This window comes from Choloepus didactylus, chromosome 2 (genome assembly GCF_015220235.1).
Source record: "Choloepus didactylus isolate mChoDid1 chromosome 2, mChoDid1.pri, whole genome shotgun sequence".
NCBI lineage: Eukaryota > Metazoa > Chordata > Mammalia > Pilosa > Megalonychidae > Choloepus > Choloepus didactylus.
Window position 1 is genome coordinate 111,840,537 of NC_051308.1, and position 19,475 is coordinate 111,860,011.

A 19,475-nucleotide genomic window follows, 5' to 3' on the forward strand; every position below is an offset into this window, starting at 1 on the left:
GAAAAGGACACTAGACTATTTACTGAAGTCACATGAAGAAAGAAAGATCTCTGGGTAAATATAAATACCAGTACTATTCTATTTTTGATTTGTAACTCCACTTTTTACTTCCTAGAAGACCTACAAGGCAAATACATAAAATGTAGCAATAAATAAATGGTTTTGTATCCATCATGTATGAATGTGTAACTTGTGACAAGAACTACATAAAGTTGGGGGTGGAGGGGTGTAGGAACATAATTTGAATGTACTGTACAAGTTAATTTGAAATCAAAGCAAACAAGATTTTTATAGGTTTAGGATGTGCAATTTAAGCCCCATGTTAACCACAAAGAAAATGTAGAGAATATGCAAATTCATAGAGACAGAAAGTACAGTGGGGATAGGGGGCAATGGGGAGTTAATGCAGAATGAATGTAGTGTCTTCTGTTTGGGGTGAAGGGAAAGTTATAGTAATGGATGGTGGCGAAGGTACTGCAACATTGTGAATGTGATTAATCCCACCAAATGGTATGCCTGGGAGAGGTTGGGATGGCAAGATTCTTGTATATATTTCCACAGTTAAAAAAAGGAAAGAGGAAATAGATAATAACAATTAAATGCAATACAGATACTGGATGGGATCTAAGAATGGAAGAGAAAAGTCTCAAAAGGATATTATTGAGAAACTGTCGAACTACAACCCAGTAGTCTTGATTCTTGAAGATGATTGCATAACTATGTAGCTTACATAACTATGTAGCACAAGTGTGAAAACCTTGTGGCTCACACTTCTTTATCCAGTGTATGGAGAGATGAGTAGAAAAATGGGGACAAAAACTGAATGAAAAATAGAGAGGTATGGGGGGGATGGAATGCTTTGGGTATTCTTTTCTACTTTTATTTTTATTCCTATTTTTATTCCTTTTGGAGTAAGGAAAATGTTCAAAAGTGGTACAACTTTATGATGGTACTTTATGATGGCATAATAGCTGAAAACACCCCATATTTAATGAAAGACATGGAAATACATCGAAGATGCTCAACGGACTCCAAACAGGATAAACCCAAATAGACCCACTCTGCACCATGTTATAATCAAACTGTCAAATGGCAAAGATAGAGTTCTGAAAGCCACAGAGAGGAGCAACATGTTACATAAAGGGATCCTCAATAAGATTAAATGCCAATTTCCCTTCTGAAACCACGGAGGCAAGAAAGCAGTGGGAAGACAACTGCATGATGGGACTGTGAACAGCTGATTGTGTCCCGTGGATGTGTATGGCATGTGAATATATCTCAATGAAACTGAATTTTTTTTTAAAAAAGGACATTAATGGGACAGAAGGAAAAAGTGGAATATAGGATTTAAATTTTATATCAATGTTAAATTTCTTGGACTTGATAACTGCACTTAGGGTGATTATGTAAGTGAATATCCTTCTTGGTAGGAAATGTACACAGAAGAATTATGTGTTCAAGGAGCATTATGTGAACAACCTGCTCTCAAATGTTCAGAAAGTAGATAGATGACTGATAGACAGAATGGCAAAAGTGGCAAAATGTTAAAATTGGTGGATTTGGGTATCTGGGAGGGGGTGGGGTATGTTGGAGTTCTCTGTACGGAGTTGATATTATTATTATTATTTTTTTAATTAAATTCAGTTTTATTGAAATACATTCACACACCATACAATCATCCATGATATACAATCCACTGTCCACAGTATGATAACATAGTTATGCGTTCATCACCACAATCTATCTCTGAGCATTTTCCTTACATCAGAATGGTATTATTTTTGCAACTGTCCTGTGAGTTTGAAATTATTTTAAAATAAAAAGTAAAAAAAAAATCAGCAGATGGCACATAAATATCTAGATTTCTGTGTTTTCTTGAAATATTGGAAGAGCTGGCAATATAGGTCCTGCATCCCCCCCATGGACAATCAACTGGGACTAAGTATCCTTTACCTCTTTTAGATGAGTCTAGTTCACCGCAATTCCTACCCATCCTGCTTCACTCATTTGCATTCCCTGACTGGCCACAGTTAAGAATCTGTGTTTTCAAGTTTTCAACTCTGATCTAGGATGTAAGATCTGTGCCTGTAGGAAGGGCTGAGGAGAGGCTGGAAAGAGGGTGGGTGAGAGTAGATCATGAAAGGTTTTGTGTTACAGGCTAAGGGTTGCATATCTTTTTCCTATGAGAGGGGAACAGGTTCCAGAGACAGTGGAGGTAGACAGAAGATGGGGAAATGTTTGATATGTAGAATCAACTGGCCTTTGGGAAGAGAACACAGTATCCAAATCACGGAGGTCTAGGTGACACTGACTCATTAGTTGAGAAGCTGAAGAAGCAGGTGTTTGGGGGATGATAATTGTAGTTTATTGAGTTTGAAGCACTGGTAGATACCAAGTGGAGGTGTCCAATGGGCCATTGGATTAGTGGAGCTGGAGCTCAGGAGAAATGGCTGGAGGTATAGTTTGGTAACTGTTCTAGTTTGCTAATGCTGCCAGAATGCAGAACACCAGAAATGGATTGGCTTTTATAAAAGAGGGTTTATTTGGTTACACAGTTACAGTCTTAAGACCATAAAGTGTCCAAGGTAACACATCAGCAATTGAGTACCTTCACTGGAGGATGGCCAATGGCGTCCGGAAAACCTCTGTTAGCTAGGAAGGCATGTGGCTGACGTCTGCTCCAAAGTTCTGGCTTCAAAATGGCTTTCTCCCAGGACATTCCTCTCTAGACTGCAGTTCCTCAAAAATGTCACTCTTAGTTACTCTTGGAGTGTTTGTCCTCTCTTAGCTTCTCCGGAGCAAGAGTCTGCTTTCAACAGCCGTCTTCAAACTGTCTCATCAGCAGCTCCTGTACTTTCTTCAAAGTGTCCCTCTTGGCTGTAGCTCCTCTCCAGACGTTCACACACAGCTGCACTGAGTTCCCTCTGTCTGTCAGCTCATTTATATGGCTCCAGTGACTCAAGGCCCACCCTGAATGGGTGGGGCCACACCTCCATGGAAATATCTCATCAGAGTTATCACCTACAGTTGGGTGGGGCACATTTCCATGCAAATCTGATTAGCACCAAAATGTCTGCCCCACAAGACTGCATCAAAGAATATGATTTTTTCTGGGGGACATAATACATTCAAACTGGCACAGTAACTGAGTTCCTCTTTCAGTAATGGTGGACTAAATAATCTTTCCAACCTTTGAGCTGGAAACTCTCAAAACTCAAAGAACTAAAAAGATAGTGAGGAACTATTGTTCAGAGCGCATGAAAGGAAGGGAAAATAGAATGGTGAGTCCAGCAGTGGGGATGCTCTTGCCATTGGATTTATTGATCCGAATTGCAGGCAGAAAAGAGGCTGTGTGGGGCTAGTGAGTCCAAAACTGGAGTCAAAGTGTTCTCAAAAGTGAGAACCTGGTAGACCATCTTCCTGTGTTGGGTTAGGATCCTGAAAATCTGCACTCCTAGGGGAAACTTAGGAATAGGATAAACCAGAAGTACCAAAATATTAAAAACCCAAAATTAACAATGAGTTTAACAGCAGGATAAACTCAACAGAGGAGTGATTAGTGAAAGGACAGAATAAACTATCTAGAATGAAAAGAGGGAAGAGGCTTAGAGCATACTGTGAGAAAAGCAATATTTGAAGAGAGAATGGCTGAGAAATTTAAAAAATGGATGAAAGACATCAAGCCACAAATTCAATAGATTCACAAAGCTCAACAAACCTCAAGTGAGATTTGAAAAAAATCCATGTCTGGACCCATCAGAGTGAAAACTGCAGGAAATGAAATCGAAGACAAAACGTTTAAAATGGCCAGAATAATAAAAAAAAAAAAGATTAGCTTCAAAGAAGCAACAATTAGGTTGACAAGTGTTTTTTTCTAGGGCAAACATGGAAGCCAAAACACAGTAGAACAGTATTGTAAAGGGGCTGAAAGAAAAGACTCTCCATCCTAATGTATTAGTCAGGGTTCTCCAGAGAAACAGGACCAACAGGGTATGTCTATATGTGTGCATAAATATTAAGAGATTTATATTAAGGAATTGGCTCACATGATTGTGGGGGCTGGCAGGTGTGAATACTGTAAGGCAGGCCAGATTCTGAAAGGCAGGGGAATTCTGGTCAGAAGGACATTGAAGTCTTCAGTCTGAAATCTACAGGGGAGAGCAACAGGCTAGAAACTCAGAGAGAAGCAGAGGGGTGTAGTCTTGAGGCAGAATTTCTACTTCATGTCTGGAATCCTCAGTTCTTTGCTCTTATGGGCTCTAATGGGATAAGGCTTACCCACATTATGTGAGTAATCTTCACTTAAAATCAGCTGATTGTAGATGCTAATCCCATCTACAAAATACCTCCACAACAACATCTTGGCCAGTGTTTGACCAAACAGCTCAATCCCATAACCTAGCCAAACTGATACATGAAATTAATCATGACACCTAGGAAGGAAAATGTCCTTCAAAAACAAAGGTGAAATAAAAATATATTCAGAGAAACCAAAGCCAAAAGAGTTAGCCAGGAGCAGAGGGGCATTAAATTTTTTTTTAATTTTCTTTTTTACAAACAAACACTAAATTCTAAAGAATATTTTTCAAGCAGAAGGAATATTATCCCAGAGGGAGGATTAGAGATGCAGGAAGAAACAAAGAGCATTGAAAATTGTAAACATGTGGGTTAATCTAACTGACCATTAACTTAATGAATAAGCATCAGCGTCTTATGGGATTTTAAATATAGATAGAATTTAAATTCTGAAAATGCATACGATCACAAGAAACCCTGTAGAAGAATGTTCATAGCAGCTATATTCATGACTCTCAAAAGTATCTCAACAAGTTCGTAGTACTGAATTTATCAACAGAAGAATGGATAAACAAACTGTGGTATATTTATACAGTGGAAAGCTACTCAGAAATAAAAAAGAACAAATTTCTGTTAAATACTGTTAAATCTCAAAACGTATTGAGCTTAAGAAGTCAGACATAAAAAGGAAGGAATTGTATTGACTGAATCAAACAGTAAAACACTGGACAGTATCAGTCCATTTAAATGAAGTTCAAGAAAAGACAAATGTAATCTATGATAATGGAAATAGAATGTTGAGTGCCTCTAGAGACAGGGCAAAGGGTTATGAGGGAACTTTCTGAGGTAATGAAAACATTCTTTATCTTAATCTGGGTGGTGGTTACGTGGACTTAATACATTACTCATAATTAATCGGCTGTACTCTTAAGATCTGTGCATTTTACTGTATGTAAATTATACATCAATAAAATACTCAAAAGATTACACAACAGCAATAGTATTTAATCTGGAGGAAATGGCAGTGGTAAATGGAATTAAATTATTACTGCATTTTTCGGGAGGAAGGTGAAGTACCTCATAACATTAGACTCTGCAAAGTCAAGGGTGCATATTGTAGTTTTTAGGAGATAGCCTCTAAAAGAGTGGAAAAGAGTGTGGAACTTCCCATTAATAGAGGGGAAAATAATAATAAACATTATGTAACCAATGCCAAAGAAGGCAGGAAGGGGGAAAAATAACAGGAGGGACAATAGACAGCACATAGCAATATGATTGATTTAAATACAAATACAGTGAATCGTATATGTGGTTGATATAGTTCTGGTATAAGGATGAACTCCGCCAGAGAACGTTTGAAAAGTGGAATGAAGAGAACTGAGGGCAAGTGGGGAACAGGGAGGGTCGGGTCCTACTCTCTGTTCCAATTCCCTTGCTCCCTTTTTTGAGCCCTCTTTCTAAAGGCTTCCTCTGTTTCCGTTGTCGTCCCTTTCCAGCCAGTGTTTTACCGTTTGATTCAGTCAATACAATTCCTTCCTTTGTCTCGAGTTTCCGTCTTCTGTGAATTACACAGAAGTGTATAGTGTTCACTGCCGTCTCAAGTCCCTTCCTCATTCCACCTGGTTTGCCAGTGCCAGAAACAGCTTTGAAAGGTGGCACTTTGGAGAGAGGAAAGATTAGAAAGATGGCGTTTACGTCTAATGAAGAAATTAAAATTACATGTTCTTTAGAGGGGAAACAAAAAATCCAGGTATAAATATAAGAACCAGAACTATAGAACTCCCAGAAGAAAACGCTGGGAATCACCTTCAGGACATTGTGTTAGGCAATGGTTTCTTAGACTTTACATCCAAAGCACAAGCAATAAAAGAAATAATAGATAAATGGGACCTCATTAAAATTTAAAACTTTTGTGCATCAAAGGTCTTTATCAAGAAAGTAAAAAGACAACATACACAAAGGGAGAAAATATTTGGCAACCTCATATCCAGTAAGGGTTTAATATGCAGAATATATAACACAATCCTACAGCTCAATAACAAAAAGACAAACAACCCAATTAAAAAGTGGGCAAAAGACTTGAATAGACATTTCTCTAAAGAAGATATACAAATGGCCAAAAAGCACATGAAAAGATGCTCAACATCATTAACCATTAGGGAAATGCAAATCAAAACCATGAGATACCATTTCACGCCCATTAGAATGGCTACTATTGAAAAAAAAAAACAAAATTACAAGTGTTGGGAAGGATATGGAGATACGGGAACACTCGTTCATTGTTTGTGGGAATATAAAATGGTGCAGCTGCTGTGGGAGACAAATTGTCGGTTCCTTAGAAAGTGAAGTATAGAATTACCATATGACCCCGCAATCCCTCTACTAGGTATATACATAAAAGAATTGAAAGCAGGGACTCAAATAAATATTTGCACACCTATGTTCATAGTAGCCTTATTCAAAATTACCAAAAGATGGAAGCAACCTGAGGGTCCATCAGCCAATGAATGAATAAATAAAATGTGGTATATACACATAATGGAATATTATTCAGCTGTGAAAAGGAATGAAGTCCTCATATTTGTGACAACGTGGATGAACCTTGATAACATCATGTTGAGTGAAATAAGCCACACACGAAAGGACTGTATGGGCTCACTGATAAGAAATAATTAGAATATGCAAATTCATAGAGTCAAAAATAGAATATAGGCTACCAGCAAGTAGTGTGGGGTTGGGGGAGGGGGAGTTAATGCTTAAGTTGTACAGAATTTGTATTTGGGTTGCTGGAAATCTTTTGATAATGGACAGTGGTGATAGCACATTGTGAACATAATTAATAGCACTGAAATATATGATTGAATGTGGCTAAAAGGGAAAATTTCCGGTTTCATATATATTACTAGAATAAAAAATTAGAAAATTAAACAAAGATCTGTACAACACAGTGAATCCTATCCTAATGTAAACCATGGACTATAGTTAATAGTACAATTACAAAAACGTTCTTTCATGCATTGTAACAAATGTTCCACGCTAATTCAAAGTGTTAATAATAAGGTAGTTTATGGGAACTGTATTTTCTGCATGATTTTGCTGTAAACCTACAAACTTCTATAGGAAAAAATATTTTAATATGAGTTCATAATGATATTTCCATTTTGAATTTAATGTCACAGGGTTTTCCATTTACCTACTCCATTTTGTATCTGTTTCTTAATAATATTAATAGAATTGCTTACTTTATTCCATAATATTTATTATAGGATTTCAAAATAACACCTATGTTACAAAAGAACTGCAAGATGGAAGAAAAAGAACACCTGGATAGCAGAGGATGGTTTCGATCCATCGACCTCTGGGTTATGGGCCCAGCACGCTTCCGCTGCGCCACTCTGCTTCCCGCTAAAATACTTTCGAAAGTATTATATTAGATGTTCTCTCGTGAGGTCACGGTGCTGACTTCTTTAAACACCGCCACCTAGTGCCTAAAGAAAGAATTGTCATCATTGCTGTCCAGCCTATTCTTACTGGCTGGTTCCTGACACAACCGGCGTCTTTTATTGGTTCTTTGCCAGAATAAACCAATAGACATAAACGGCGGGATTAAGGCAAGAGCCAATAGCGCCGGGTTTTGTTGGGAGACGCCGACAAACTCCCTCTCCCGTTGTCGGCTTCTCAGGGAAAAGGGGCGGTTGGTACGGCCACCATTGTTCGGGCTTTAGGGCGCCATGAGGTAAGGGGACGGGGTGTCCTGGGAGGGCTTTGGGTGTTCGACTGAAAACTTTGGGAAGGTGGGTCTAAAGGAGTCGAAGGAGGATTGGAGAGTGGCCTAAAACCTGAGAACCCCCGACCTGGGAGCGGAGGAGGGGTCGGCGGCCGGCTGGGGCGGGAACCTCGGGCCTGGATGGGGGTGGGGCCCGGGAGCCGGGAGGCGGGTTCGACACTGTCTCTGCGAGGGGGTGTCCGCAGATCCCAGGAGTAACCCTCCCACCCCATCGAGACTGAGAAGGCTGGAATGTGCCCCATTCATCCGCAGTGCCGTTTGCTTCACATATAGACTATGATCAATAACTTTCTCAATCCGTTAGTGAATAAATGAGCAATCACTTTAATCTCAGAAGTGTTAGGATTGGTAGGTCTCTCGGGGATTATAGTAGGCGCTGTAGGGGTTCAGTATCTGGGCCCTGGGCCCCGTCATTATCTGGGGTTGTGATTAAATTATCCAGAATAGGGAGAAGTGTGACTGGAGTAGGATCGCTTGGCTTCCGAAGGGAGGTTCAGAGCGATGGAGGTAGGCTGATTTGAAATGATGTGATCGGTATAGTGGAGACTGACACAGTGAGGTCAAAATAAAATCCTTTTATACATTTCTAGGGGTGACAGAGGCCGTGGTCGTGGTGGGCGCTTTGGTTCCAGAGGAGGCCCAGGAGGAGGGTGAGTGCCAGTTTTTAGCATCTTTGCACTCCTTGGTTTCTTTTTTAACCATCAAAATAGGAATTTGGAGTGGACTAATGTTACCGGTTATTGTGAGGTCTAGCTGTGATTTAACATCTCTTCCCATGCTGTCCTGCTAAATATTGACTCTGTCCCAGATTCTGAGGACACACGTTTTCAAAATTGCTGGTGCACTATAACCCCAATATGTGAACCTATTAATTAGGTGTCAGTGGTTGGGTGAAATGTTTGATGCAGTATTAGCAGTTACGAGGTGGATTTGTAGAACTTACAACTTTGAGCAATCATTTTACTTCTCCAAGTTTTATCTGTTCAGGAAGCTAAATATCATCTGGAATGGTAAAAGATTTATCTCCCTTGATGTCAGCCTCCAAGAGGTGCTGGAAAACCAGACTTCTGGAAGAAAGAACATAAGAACACTGCTTTACTTTGTTTCTGGGTTAAGGCTGCTTGTGCCAGACATCTCATTCGATTTCTATATGGTGCATAATTTGGACTGTTTTTCTTGTTTTAGGTTCAGGCCTTTTGTGCCACATATCCCATTTGATTTCTATTTGGTGAGTACCTTGGATTAATATGAGTTTCCTGGTCACTGTTTACCTTGAATGTAGAAATGGAGTTTAGTGTTTCCCTGTTTGTGAAGTCAAATGGTGGTTGGAATAGAAACAGGGATTTGTGAATAGAGGTGGGGTTTTGAGTCAGCTGTGTGTTGCTTTGCATACAGGAACAGTGTAAGCAGGGTGAAGAGAGAACTTCTTGGCTACTGTTGGCAGTAATATGATTGTACTTTTTGTCCCAAATAATTGTATATTTGGCTTATCTGTTAATGTAAAAGTAGTAACCTTAAATTATGGCTGTTCAATTGTATATACTGTTGTAGCAACAGTACAAAGCACTTACTCCTGTATATTATTTTGAGTAAATAGTATGTTCATAGTATGTAAATAGTTTTTTTTCTGGTTCAGTGTGAAATGGCCTTCCCCCGGGTTAAGCCAGCACCCGATGAAACCTCCTTCAGTGAGGCCTTGCTGAAGAGGAATCAAGACCTTGCTCCCAATTCTGCTGAACAGGTATGTTATTTTGGCTACTTTCCTTAGATATCTCTAAGTAAGTTAGAAAAGTGAGTAACCATAGATGAGGTTAGGAATAGCATTATCAGAGACTAACCCCAGAGAGGGTTTAATTGTTCTTATTTCTCATTATGGGTGGAGATAGAGAGGCCATCTGAGTATATTAACAGATTACATATGCATTCAGGTTTTTATTGTGGAATCTTATCTGTGGGATCAAAAAGTTCTTTTCTGGCATATTCAAGGCCAGAAGTCAAAATGTTTTTAAAGTCCTACATTGTTATTGATTCCGCTTCTATGGATCATGAGAAAATATTCAAACTGAGAAATTGTTTGTAATTTTTCACCTTAGGGAATTTTTGTTTCATGCTATTTTTCAGGCCTCTATCCTTTCTCTGGTGACAAAAATAAACAATGTGATTGACAATTTGATTGTGGCTCCAGGAACATTTGAAGTGGTGAGTCTTTGCTGATTTAGTCCTAGGAAAGGGCAGCCTCAGTACTGTGGAAGTATCCTTGGCTCCTGTCTCTTCAGTTGCCTTTTATCCAAATCCAAGCCTAAAATGGGAAAGTACAGTGGAATTCCTTTGTAGTACTGATCTTGTGCAAAAGCCTTGTATCATTGATATCAGTTAGCCGTGATGTATCAGGTTTTCATCTTGTTTGGGGGATATAGATTGACCTGTGTTACATCCAAATATGGGTAATAAGAAGCCATGTTGTAACAGAGGTCTGAGAAGAACTAGGCAGCCTTTTTTTTTTTTTAAGTTTTCTTCTGAAATCCCTTTTTCAACAGCAAATTGAAGAAGTCCGACAGGTAGGATCATATAAAAAGGGAACCATGACTACAGGACACAATGTGGCCGACCTGGTGGTAATCCTAAAGATTCTGCCAACATGTGAGTGTACCTCTTTTTGGCCATGGAAGTAGAACATAGCAACTGGGTTTTAGGCATAGGAATCTTCAAAGCCCAAATTTCTTGTGAAAAAGGATGTTTGGAAGACAAATGGGAAGTTTATTTTTTGATGTGTGTTGGGGCAATAAGGGGCAGACTCTGGAGTATGTCTGAAAGAATGTATGGTCAGTTTACTGTAGGGCAGTGTTTCTCAACTAGAGGCACTTTTGTCCCCCAGAGGACACTTGGCAATATCTGGAGACATTTTTGGCTGTCACAACTAGGGAGTGTTACTGGCATCAGGTGGGTAGAGGCTGGGGATGCTGCTAAGTATCCTAGAGTGCACAGGACAGTTCCCCCACCACACACACACACAAAGAATTATCCAGCCCAAAATGTCATTAGGGGCACTGATGACTAACTCTGATGTGGTATAGGAAAAGGGTGTGGGTATAGGAGGTGTTCTTTTCCTTAAGCCTTCCAATTTCTCAGTCCAGGCCTTGGCTTCCCCTTTTAAAAGTGTTTTTTCTATTAGCTGCTCTTGGCTCCAGCCTTGAACATGGGGTAGAAATCATGTGCCAAGTTGCTCAGAGATATATAGAAAGCCTATATAAACAAATTAGAACATTCATTATCTCCTTTTCTCTCAACCTAGTGGAAGCTGTTGCTGCCCTGGGGAACAAAGTTGTGGAAAGCCTAAGAGCACAGGATCCTTCTGAAGGTATGTATATATTTAGTTGCCATAGGAGACAGATCATGTGATTTAAGTACATTTTCAACAAAGTCAGACTGCGTGGAAGAGTAAAAAGGCAGAGTTTTATGTTGGGGACGAGTTTCGCAGGGACCTCAGGTGTTCACAATCCATTTGATTCCCTTAACTTCTAAGCCCTGAATTACAAATCCTCATTCTGGATTCTGTTCTTTTAAAAAAACTCATCTGTTTCCCCCCAACCCACCCTGGATTTAATTTTGGTCATCTAATGGAAATGTGAGAGTTAGAGCTTTTGTCTTTTTTTTCCCTTCAGTTTTGACCATGCTGACCAATGAAACTGGCTTTGAGATCAGTTCTTCTGATGCTACAGTGAAGATTCTTATTACAACAGTGCCACCCAATCTCCGGAAACTGGACCCAGAACTCCATTGTTAGTTGTTTTTTTTCCATTGCTTGAATATTTGAGAAAAATGTATAAGATGGTATAAAGTTGCTGTTGGATTTACTTAACTTGTTTCTATCTACATGAAAGTTTATTGAAATTGAAGGGCCTAAGTTTCTCCTTAACTTTGCAGTCTCCCTCTATAATTTGGAGATAGTTTTACCTGCTTGCTAGTGAAATCTTCAAAGACAGGATCACCATGAAAGCAGTTTGAAGACCTAAGAAAACACCTGAGGAAATATTTCTGGGGTTGATAGACTTTTGGAGAAAATCATTGATTATTGCATGCTTCTAGACTTGATTTGGGAGAGGAATAGTGATTTTTGGACAAGTAATTTTTCTAAATTGAGGAACATGGGGTGATTGAAGGAAGAGCTAAATTATTTTGCCCTTGTTCCAAGTTCTTGGACTGTGGTGGTGGGATTGGATTGCTTGCTTTATGATTGGAATGTTTCATCTCATTCTGTCTTTGATTGTCTTCTAGTGGATATCAAAGTGCTGCAGAGTGCCTTAGCAGCCATCCGGCATGCTCGCTGGTTTGAGGAAAATGCTTCCCAGTCCACGTGAGTCCCTTACCGACTATTTTGAGTTAAGCTAACCTAACCCTGCTAACTGCAGGGAATAATAGGATACCCCACAATCTTCCTCTGACATAACTGTTCTGGCTGTGATCTTCTGTTTGGATTTTGGTTTTTACTTTAAGCAATTTAGATTGATAGAAAGAGAATGTGTAATTCTGTGAGTACTCAGTTTTAACTGTGTACCTTGGGTGTGGAAGTACATGATCTTACTACTACTAATTCTTCAGAGTTAAAGTTCTCATCAGACTGCTGAAGGACTTGAGGATTCGTTTTCCTGGCTTTGAACCCCTCACGCCCTGGATCCTCGATTTACTTGTAAGTAAAGAAGAGCATTTGGAGTTCCTGATCATCCCTATTTAATGATTGTTACTCTGAGATCTACCAGGATCTGATATTTGATGAAGCTTAAAACGATTACTTGTCTCATGAGTGGACAAGTAATCCAATAAAGATTCAGTTTTATTCCTTATTGAGCTTTTCAAGTATTCAATGAGATGATTGGTTACAGTGCCCCTTTGTCTATTTCATTACTGCTGTCATTTCTTTATTTTTGTACTGGAGAGAAATTACTGAAATGAGGAACCATTTCAGAATCACCTCTTAGTGTGAAAATTTTCGCTAGACCTTAATAAACCACCTGTTGCTAATGATGGGTTAAAGTTTTAGTTTGAGGATAGAATTGCCACTTTGGTGGCATAGCTACCAGATTTATTACTTTCCAGGGGCACTATGCTGTGATGAACAATCCCACCAGACAGCCTCTGGCCCTCAATGTGGCATACAGGTACAACCTGCTTCTTTGGGTTTGGGGCTGGGTATAAGTTGTTTTGTGCCTTTTTAAATGCCTCCCTTGTGTTTTAGGCGTTGCCTACAGATTCTTGCTGCAGGACTGTTTCTGCCAGGGTCAGTGGGTATCACTGACCCCTGTGAGAGTGGTAACTTCAGAGTACACACAGTCATGACTTTGGAACAGCAGGTATTGGGACAATAGGAAATAGTCTGTCCTGTTCCACCCTTGAATACTCCTGGTCAAAAGGCAAAGGGAACATGGTCTTTGTGGATCGGGGACTTGGTTCTCAAAGACTTTGGTCCTGAGATTAAAAGTTGTCATCATCTCTATTTTCACAAGGATGATGTTTGTCTAATAAGGTACTTTGATTCTCCCTGCTAATTTACCCTCACTTTGCTTTCCTTCAGGACATGGTCTGTTACACAGCTCAGACTCTCGTCCGAATCCTCTCACATGGAGGCTTCAGAAAGATCCTTGGCCAGGAGGGTGATGCTAGCTGTGAGTGACCACTGTAGGACAGGATTCCTTATGGTACTCTGTAGTCTACAAAGAAGCTATATACTACTCAGATTATCTCAATATTTCCACTGTTTAAATCATGACTTGTATGCTGGCCTACTTGTCTGAAATCACCTTTGTCTTCTAGATCTTGCTTCTGAAATATCTACCTGGGATGGAGTGATAGTGACACCTTCAGAAAAGGCTTATGAGAAGCCTCCTGAGAAGAAGGAAGGAGATGAAGAGGAGGAGAATACAGAAGAACCACCTCAAGGAGAGGAAGAAGAAAGTATGGAGACTCAGGAGTGACCCTCCCTTCTCTTCACTCCCTTTCCTACCCAAGGGAAAGACTGGAGCCTAAGCTAACTGCTACTGGGCTTTATTATATGGTGGCATTTCTGTGGGAAAGGGGAGAGAGTAGGAAGAAAAACTCTAGAAGGAGGTTTCATTCCACTGGGTTCTGATATTGGCTTTGTAGCCAGAAGTCTCCCGTTTATTACCTTTGCCCTCCATCTATAGTGAAGCAGGATAACAGTTTTTCTTCCTAATACTCTAGAATCCCCAACTCCTGGAAACTCTCAACCAGTACTTTGTTGAAATGTTGTGAACTGTTAGTGTCTGGAATTTTTTTTTTTTTTTTTTTTCTTAAGAAAAACGATTAAAGTACTTCCTAGTAGGGCTCTTGGTCTTCTTTTCTTGAGCATCTGACATTTTTTGTTCCCTTTTGGTTTCTATACTCTTCATTAAAAATGGTACTTGGGTCCTTTAATTATAAACACTAAGTCACATTTTGAAGCTATTAGAATTAACTTAAATACAAATAATTCTCAGAACCATTCCACATACCAAAGTAAACTAGAATACTGTTGAAGCATTTATTGAATTGTTTCTTGCAACACTGCTACTATATTCAAGCCAGTGCAATCAACGAGAGGGTGACAGGAGTCAATCACCTTGACTTTGCCTGCTCTCTCCTCCAAATCCTCAGTGTAAACAAAGGAAAATGAGAAGTCAAAGGTAAAGGACATGCTGCCCAGACCCCCAACAACCAGGCACATGACAGGAAGCCCTTCCTGGTTAATTAGGCCTGAGGAAGAGAGAGGAGGTGGGTCTTTGAGTATGCAGCTTTTAAAAATCAAATGTAGAGGTCTCAGCGCATTCTTGGAAGGAAGCAAGAGCCATAATTAAAGTCTTAAGTCCTTTGGGATCCTCTAAGTCCAGCTGTACATTGGTTTCTTGGGGTCCACACAAATGGTTCCTTTGAATGCAAATGCTAGGGCTCCTTTTTTGATGTCCCAAGGGATTAAGATAAAAATGTCTCTCGGAGTTATCTCATGACTGCTGAAACAAGGCAGCTGGGGAACAGTACTTGTGCTATTTTGAGGCCACAGGTCCAGATCATCTTCTGGCCTGTTACTTGCTTGGGGAACCAGGTGGGTAAACTGAATCCAGCATTGCCCTCCTGCGGGCTGTTTCCTTGGCAACACTGTGGTTTAGACGTCTCAGCCGTTCCTATAAGACATGGAAGATTTGGAGTAATAACTGCCCTCTGAAAGGCTTTACTCATTGCTAACTAGGCACTGAAAAATAGGCATGGTCCATCTCAAGGTCAGTCTAATAAGGTAAATAAAAGAATATAAATGACAGCAATTGGGTTCGAGAATGAGGACACAGTTCTATTATGGCTGATTCTAGCTTACAACTCCCCTTTCCCCAAAGACTTTAAAAAATTACTGTGACTTTCAGTATGTTGAGGACTTTGTGACACCTCTTAAAAACCGAAAAACACCTTGAGGACTTTTGAAGCAGGGCAAAGAGTCACTGTTGTAGGGAATTCTTTTACCTGGGCATTCTGTAGAATGTTGTTGACCAACACAACTCTTCGTCGGGCATTAAGGAGCTTCTTCACATAAGGGTCGAGATCTAGGGTCACCTTCTGGTCCTCATTGATGTGGCACAATTCTGGGGATGGAAGTGAGGTGCAACTAACACCTAATGGCTCATCTCTTGTTCACAGGGAAAGCAGACTAGTGATGGGATGGAAAACACACTTTCATGCACATGGGTCACAGCCACCACAGACATCCCTGGAAGGAGTCCACTGGCAGCCCGAATGTCCTAGAAGCAAGTGGCAGACACCCAGCCCAAAGGTTGGCAAAACAAGGTCCTGAGAATAACCTGGAGAATTCCAGGTGTATGGGAATGCTCACTTACCTGTAGCTAGGTTGTCAATTTGTTCCCGAAGCTCTACCTGGCTCTCTCTGCAAAGGGGTGTAAGGTCCATACAGTCAGTCCTCAATGGAACTGATGAAACCAGTTCCTCTAGTGTTTCCCAAGTGCTGAGAGAAGAGTCTCTACCCTCCCCACCTGCGGCCTTCCATCGTTCTGCCCCGCCTCGAATCAATTTCCCAAATTTACTCTTAGTCCCACCTAAACGCCAGCGAGAAACCGCCGTTTCCTTGGCCTCGCCCCCCAAGCCTTTTCGCGGTCCTGCCCCTCAACCTTCCTTCTCCCGCACCTGACCGAGTGGACATGAGAGTCTAGCTGTTGCACAGCGGGTCTCAGAAACTCTAGCAGCCCCTCGGCGAAGAGGTCGCGGCCTGTGGGCCCCGCCACCGGGGTCCCCGCCCCAGACACAGCAGCAGAACCAGCCCCCGCCATCACGAACTGTCCTAATGCCCGGAACCTGCCGCGAAGGCCGCTGGGAACTGAAGCTTCACCGACGTGCGCCGCGAGGGGGCGCCCAGGAAATGCCGTCTCCCACCCAGATACTGGGATTTCTGGGAATTTGAGTCTGGAGCCAGCAGGGCGGGGCGAAGGGCCGGGCCCTAGAGCTCCTGGGAGTTGTAGTTCCTTGTAGAACCTGCAGCGGCAGGTATGAAAGTCTTGGTCTCCAGCCTTCAGGAGCTGGGTGTAGGGACCATTTTGAGAGGTGGGTACTTTTTGTTTTCTAGAAAGATGAAAAATAAATGCTAATCTCCTCAGTTGTTCATAGCCTTCCCATGTTAACTTTATGACAAAACCGGGTTATATTCGTACTGTATTCTTATATTTCTAAACTAAAAAGTGTGTGTGTGTGTATATAATTTTTTAAATTAGAGAAGTGATGAAGGTTTACAGAAAAGTCATGTAAAACTACAGTGCTCCCATACACCCCCCTATTGTTTACACTTTGCATTAGTGTGGTACCTTTATTACAGTCGATGAAAGAATATTAACTATTACCCATAGTTTACATTAGGTGTATTTTTTCCCATATGCCATCCTATTATTAACACCTTGTATTAGTGTCATATATTGTTATAATTCACAAAAGAACATTCTTATACTTCTACTATCAACCCCAGTCCATTGTCCACAACAGGGTTCAAATAGTGTATTTTTAATGACACTAAAATATGTACAAAACTTCATGTGTTTTCATATTTTCATTTTTTCTTCCCTTGAAAACTTTCCCTAGTTTTGTTTTAACGTGGCTTTTCAGAAACTGAGCCATGGGGGAAGAAATGCTCCAGAAGACAGGCAAAGGAGGCCACAGAGATAAAAGGGCACCAGAATGTTCAGCCTCAAGCTTCAGCCTATGGAATAAAGGAAGAGAAGGTATTTGAATCACTGTGGGAAAATGGGGGTCAGCAGCTGTAAACTGAAGCCCCGACTGTGATAACTTTCAAAGCCTTGTACGGTTTTTGCATTTTATTGTGTTTGTTTCCATCTGTTTTTCTCTCTAGTGATTAGAGGTAAAACTCTCGTGAGAGGCTGGGGGTCCCTTCCAGTGCTAATTTTGTCTGAGCAGGGTATTACCTAGTCTGACTGGTATTTTAGAGTGCAGGCTGAACTGGAAGGTGGAGAGACTAAAGACAAAGCAATCTGTGCTTCCTTCCTTATTTTGGGAGTAAGCAGCAAAGAAGGGGGCAGCTGGGCAATTGCAGCCCACTCCACAGTCAGGCCTTGGGAAGAGGAAGCCCGAGGTGTAGAGAGAGTAATGATGGCATTGAAGGGAAAGGGAAGAAGGTCTACGTCCCCGAAGCCTGTCCTGGGAAGAGAGAACAGGGCCTGTTTTGGGCTGGGAGGGGGCTTGGAGGATGCTGGCCAAGTACCTGGACAAGAAGGCCCTGAGTTAAGCCACAGTCCTTTCAGGTGCCTCTTCAAAGTAAGGTTGCCAGATTCAGAAAACAAAGCAAACAAAATACCTGGACACGTTAGATTTGAGTTTCAGATCACAATTAATTTTTTAGTGTAAGTATTTTATCTGGTAATCCTACTTCAAAGGATAATGTTCTGAGGAAAATCACTGTTTCATTTTTAAGCCTTCCATTCCAGTCCTCTTCTTATCACCTTGGGTTAGCCCTTATGTCTCATGAAGGCTTTTGCCACAGCCTGCTGAATGGTTTCCTCGCCTTCCAGGTCAGCCTGTGCTCGAAAATACCAGTCAAATTAGGTCATTTCCCTGCTCAGAGAAAATTAGTGTGGGAAGGGATTTTAGAATTTACGTCTCTCCTTGGTTCCTCAGACACCAGTGAGGGAGATGGGAAAGAGTCTTGAAGAAACCCTCAGGTTTGGTAACCCATTGAAGTTCAATTATTCTTTCTCTAAATACTTACCAAATACCAGGCAACATGGCACAAGGTATTGAGCATAAAACCTTCCTCCTTCCTGCTTGTAACCATACATTATAGCAGTGGCCCACCTGTCCTTGGCTTTTCCACAGAGACTGAAGGAGATGTAGGTCATAAGAACCACTCCCACAGTCACTGTGCTGCTGTGTCCATCCAGGAGAGAGAAACCACAGTTATTTGAATAGGGAAAGTTTAATGTAAAGAATTATGAAGTATAACAGGACTGGAGTAACAAGGGATTGGTTAATAGGTAAAAACTACTCTAAAGAATATAGGAATAGCAGATATTAGGAGCAGCCACTACCCCTTGGATGAGATACAGCACTTAAGGAAGGGCCCCCTCCCCCAGGTCTGAGATCCATATGTCATTGAAAAGGGCACAGCCATGGCTCACTAAATGGCTGAACAGTCACTGAGGTGTCCTACTGGTAGAACTTGCTGGAAATTTGCCTCCCAGACTGGCCAGAATTCTACCCTCTGGAGTACTTGGAAAGCTGTTTTTGGGAAGGTGTCTCATGGCAGGCCTTCTGCTATGGAACAGCCCGAGGGGGAAGCTGCTGGCCACTGGGTGCTGCAGCCCACTGTACACTGTAGATGCCGAGTCCTGGGGAAGTCACGTGCTGCAGAGGCCCACCAGAATCAGGAAGCAGTGGTTCCTTCTGAAATGTCTCTCCAGTGTTCTCTACTGACAAACTAACATTGTGTCAGCTGGCAAAGGAAAAACATTCAAAGGGCCTAGATCTGTTGCCAGGCCAGGCTCGCTGCCCAATGTGCATAACAGCCAATCTATGACACTGGAGTTTCAAAGAGAGAAGGAGCTTTTATTGCAAAGTGCAAAGCAAGGAGAACAGGAGGCTTATGGGCCTCAGATCTGTCTCCCCGAACTGCAGTAACTCTGAGAGTTTTATAATATTCAAAGACAGTCAAGTTTAGGATAATGAGCATAATGTCTTGAGATAAAAAAGTTAGAGATAGTCTGATTATTGAGCATATGTAGATTGATTACATGCTTAGTCACAGAATGTATGTTATTTTTGTGTGTGTGCTAATGAAGGTGTCAGGGATTGATTTAGGTGATGAATGTACAACTATGTAATGGTACTGTGAACAATCGAA

At 41.1% G+C, this 19,475-nt stretch overlaps 2 protein-coding genes and 1 non-coding gene across 3 annotated transcripts; 1 reads left to right on the forward strand and 2 right to left on the reverse strand.

Annotated features, from left to right (window-relative positions):
* Window positions 1-7,624: 7,624 nt before the first annotated feature.
* TRNAM-CAU lies at window positions 7,625-7,696 on the reverse strand. Its single transcript has one exon. It is a non-coding gene; the product is annotated as a tRNA-Met (tRNA).
* Window positions 7,697-7,938: 242 nt separating this feature from the next.
* ILF2 (interleukin enhancer binding factor 2) lies at window positions 7,939-14,391 on the forward strand. Its single transcript, XM_037825932.1, has 14 exons — window positions 7,939-8,032; window positions 8,674-8,733; window positions 9,269-9,311; window positions 9,720-9,824; window positions 10,205-10,282; window positions 10,621-10,723; window positions 11,376-11,441; window positions 11,746-11,862; window positions 12,359-12,437; window positions 12,683-12,770; window positions 13,178-13,239; window positions 13,317-13,431; window positions 13,653-13,743; window positions 13,892-14,391. Exons 1-14 carry the CDS (start codon window positions 8,028-8,030, stop codon window positions 14,050-14,052), a joined length of 1,173 nt encoding a protein of 390 aa, XP_037681860.1. The 5' UTR covers window positions 7,939-8,027; the 3' UTR covers window positions 14,053-14,391.
* Window positions 14,392-14,594: 203 nt separating this feature from the next.
* Window positions 14,595-16,439, reverse strand: SNAPIN (SNAP associated protein). Its single transcript, XM_037825933.1, has 4 exons — window positions 16,262-16,439; window positions 15,958-16,004; window positions 15,587-15,705; window positions 14,595-15,255 (listed from the first exon to the last, which is right to left on the reverse strand). Exons 1-4 carry the CDS (start codon window positions 16,402-16,404, stop codon window positions 15,157-15,159), a joined length of 408 nt encoding a protein of 135 aa, XP_037681861.1. The 5' UTR covers window positions 16,405-16,439; the 3' UTR covers window positions 14,595-15,156.
* Between the last annotated feature and the right edge of the window lie 3,036 nt (window positions 16,440-19,475).

Coding starts and splice junctions, on each gene's coding strand:
- SNAPIN (XM_037825933.1), bottom strand. CDS start 16,404: ATGGCGGGGGCTGGTTCTGCTGCTGTGTCTGGGGCGGGGACCCCGGTG. Junction 16,005..16,261: donor TCTCATGTCCACTCGGTCAG/GTGCGGGAGAAG, acceptor ACCCCTTTGCAG/AGAGAGCCAGGTAGAGCTTC. Junction 15,256..15,586: donor ACATTCTACAGAATGCCCAG/GTAAAAGAATTC, acceptor CATGTCTTATAG/GAACGGCTGAGACGTCTAAA.
- ILF2 (XM_037825932.1), top strand. Junction 10,724..11,375: donor CCTAAAGATTCTGCCAACAT/GTGAGTGTACCT, acceptor CTCTCAACCTAG/TGGAAGCTGTTGCTGCCCTG. Junction 12,438..12,682: donor GAAAATGCTTCCCAGTCCAC/GTGAGTCCCTTA, acceptor CTAATTCTTCAG/AGTTAAAGTTCTCATCAGAC.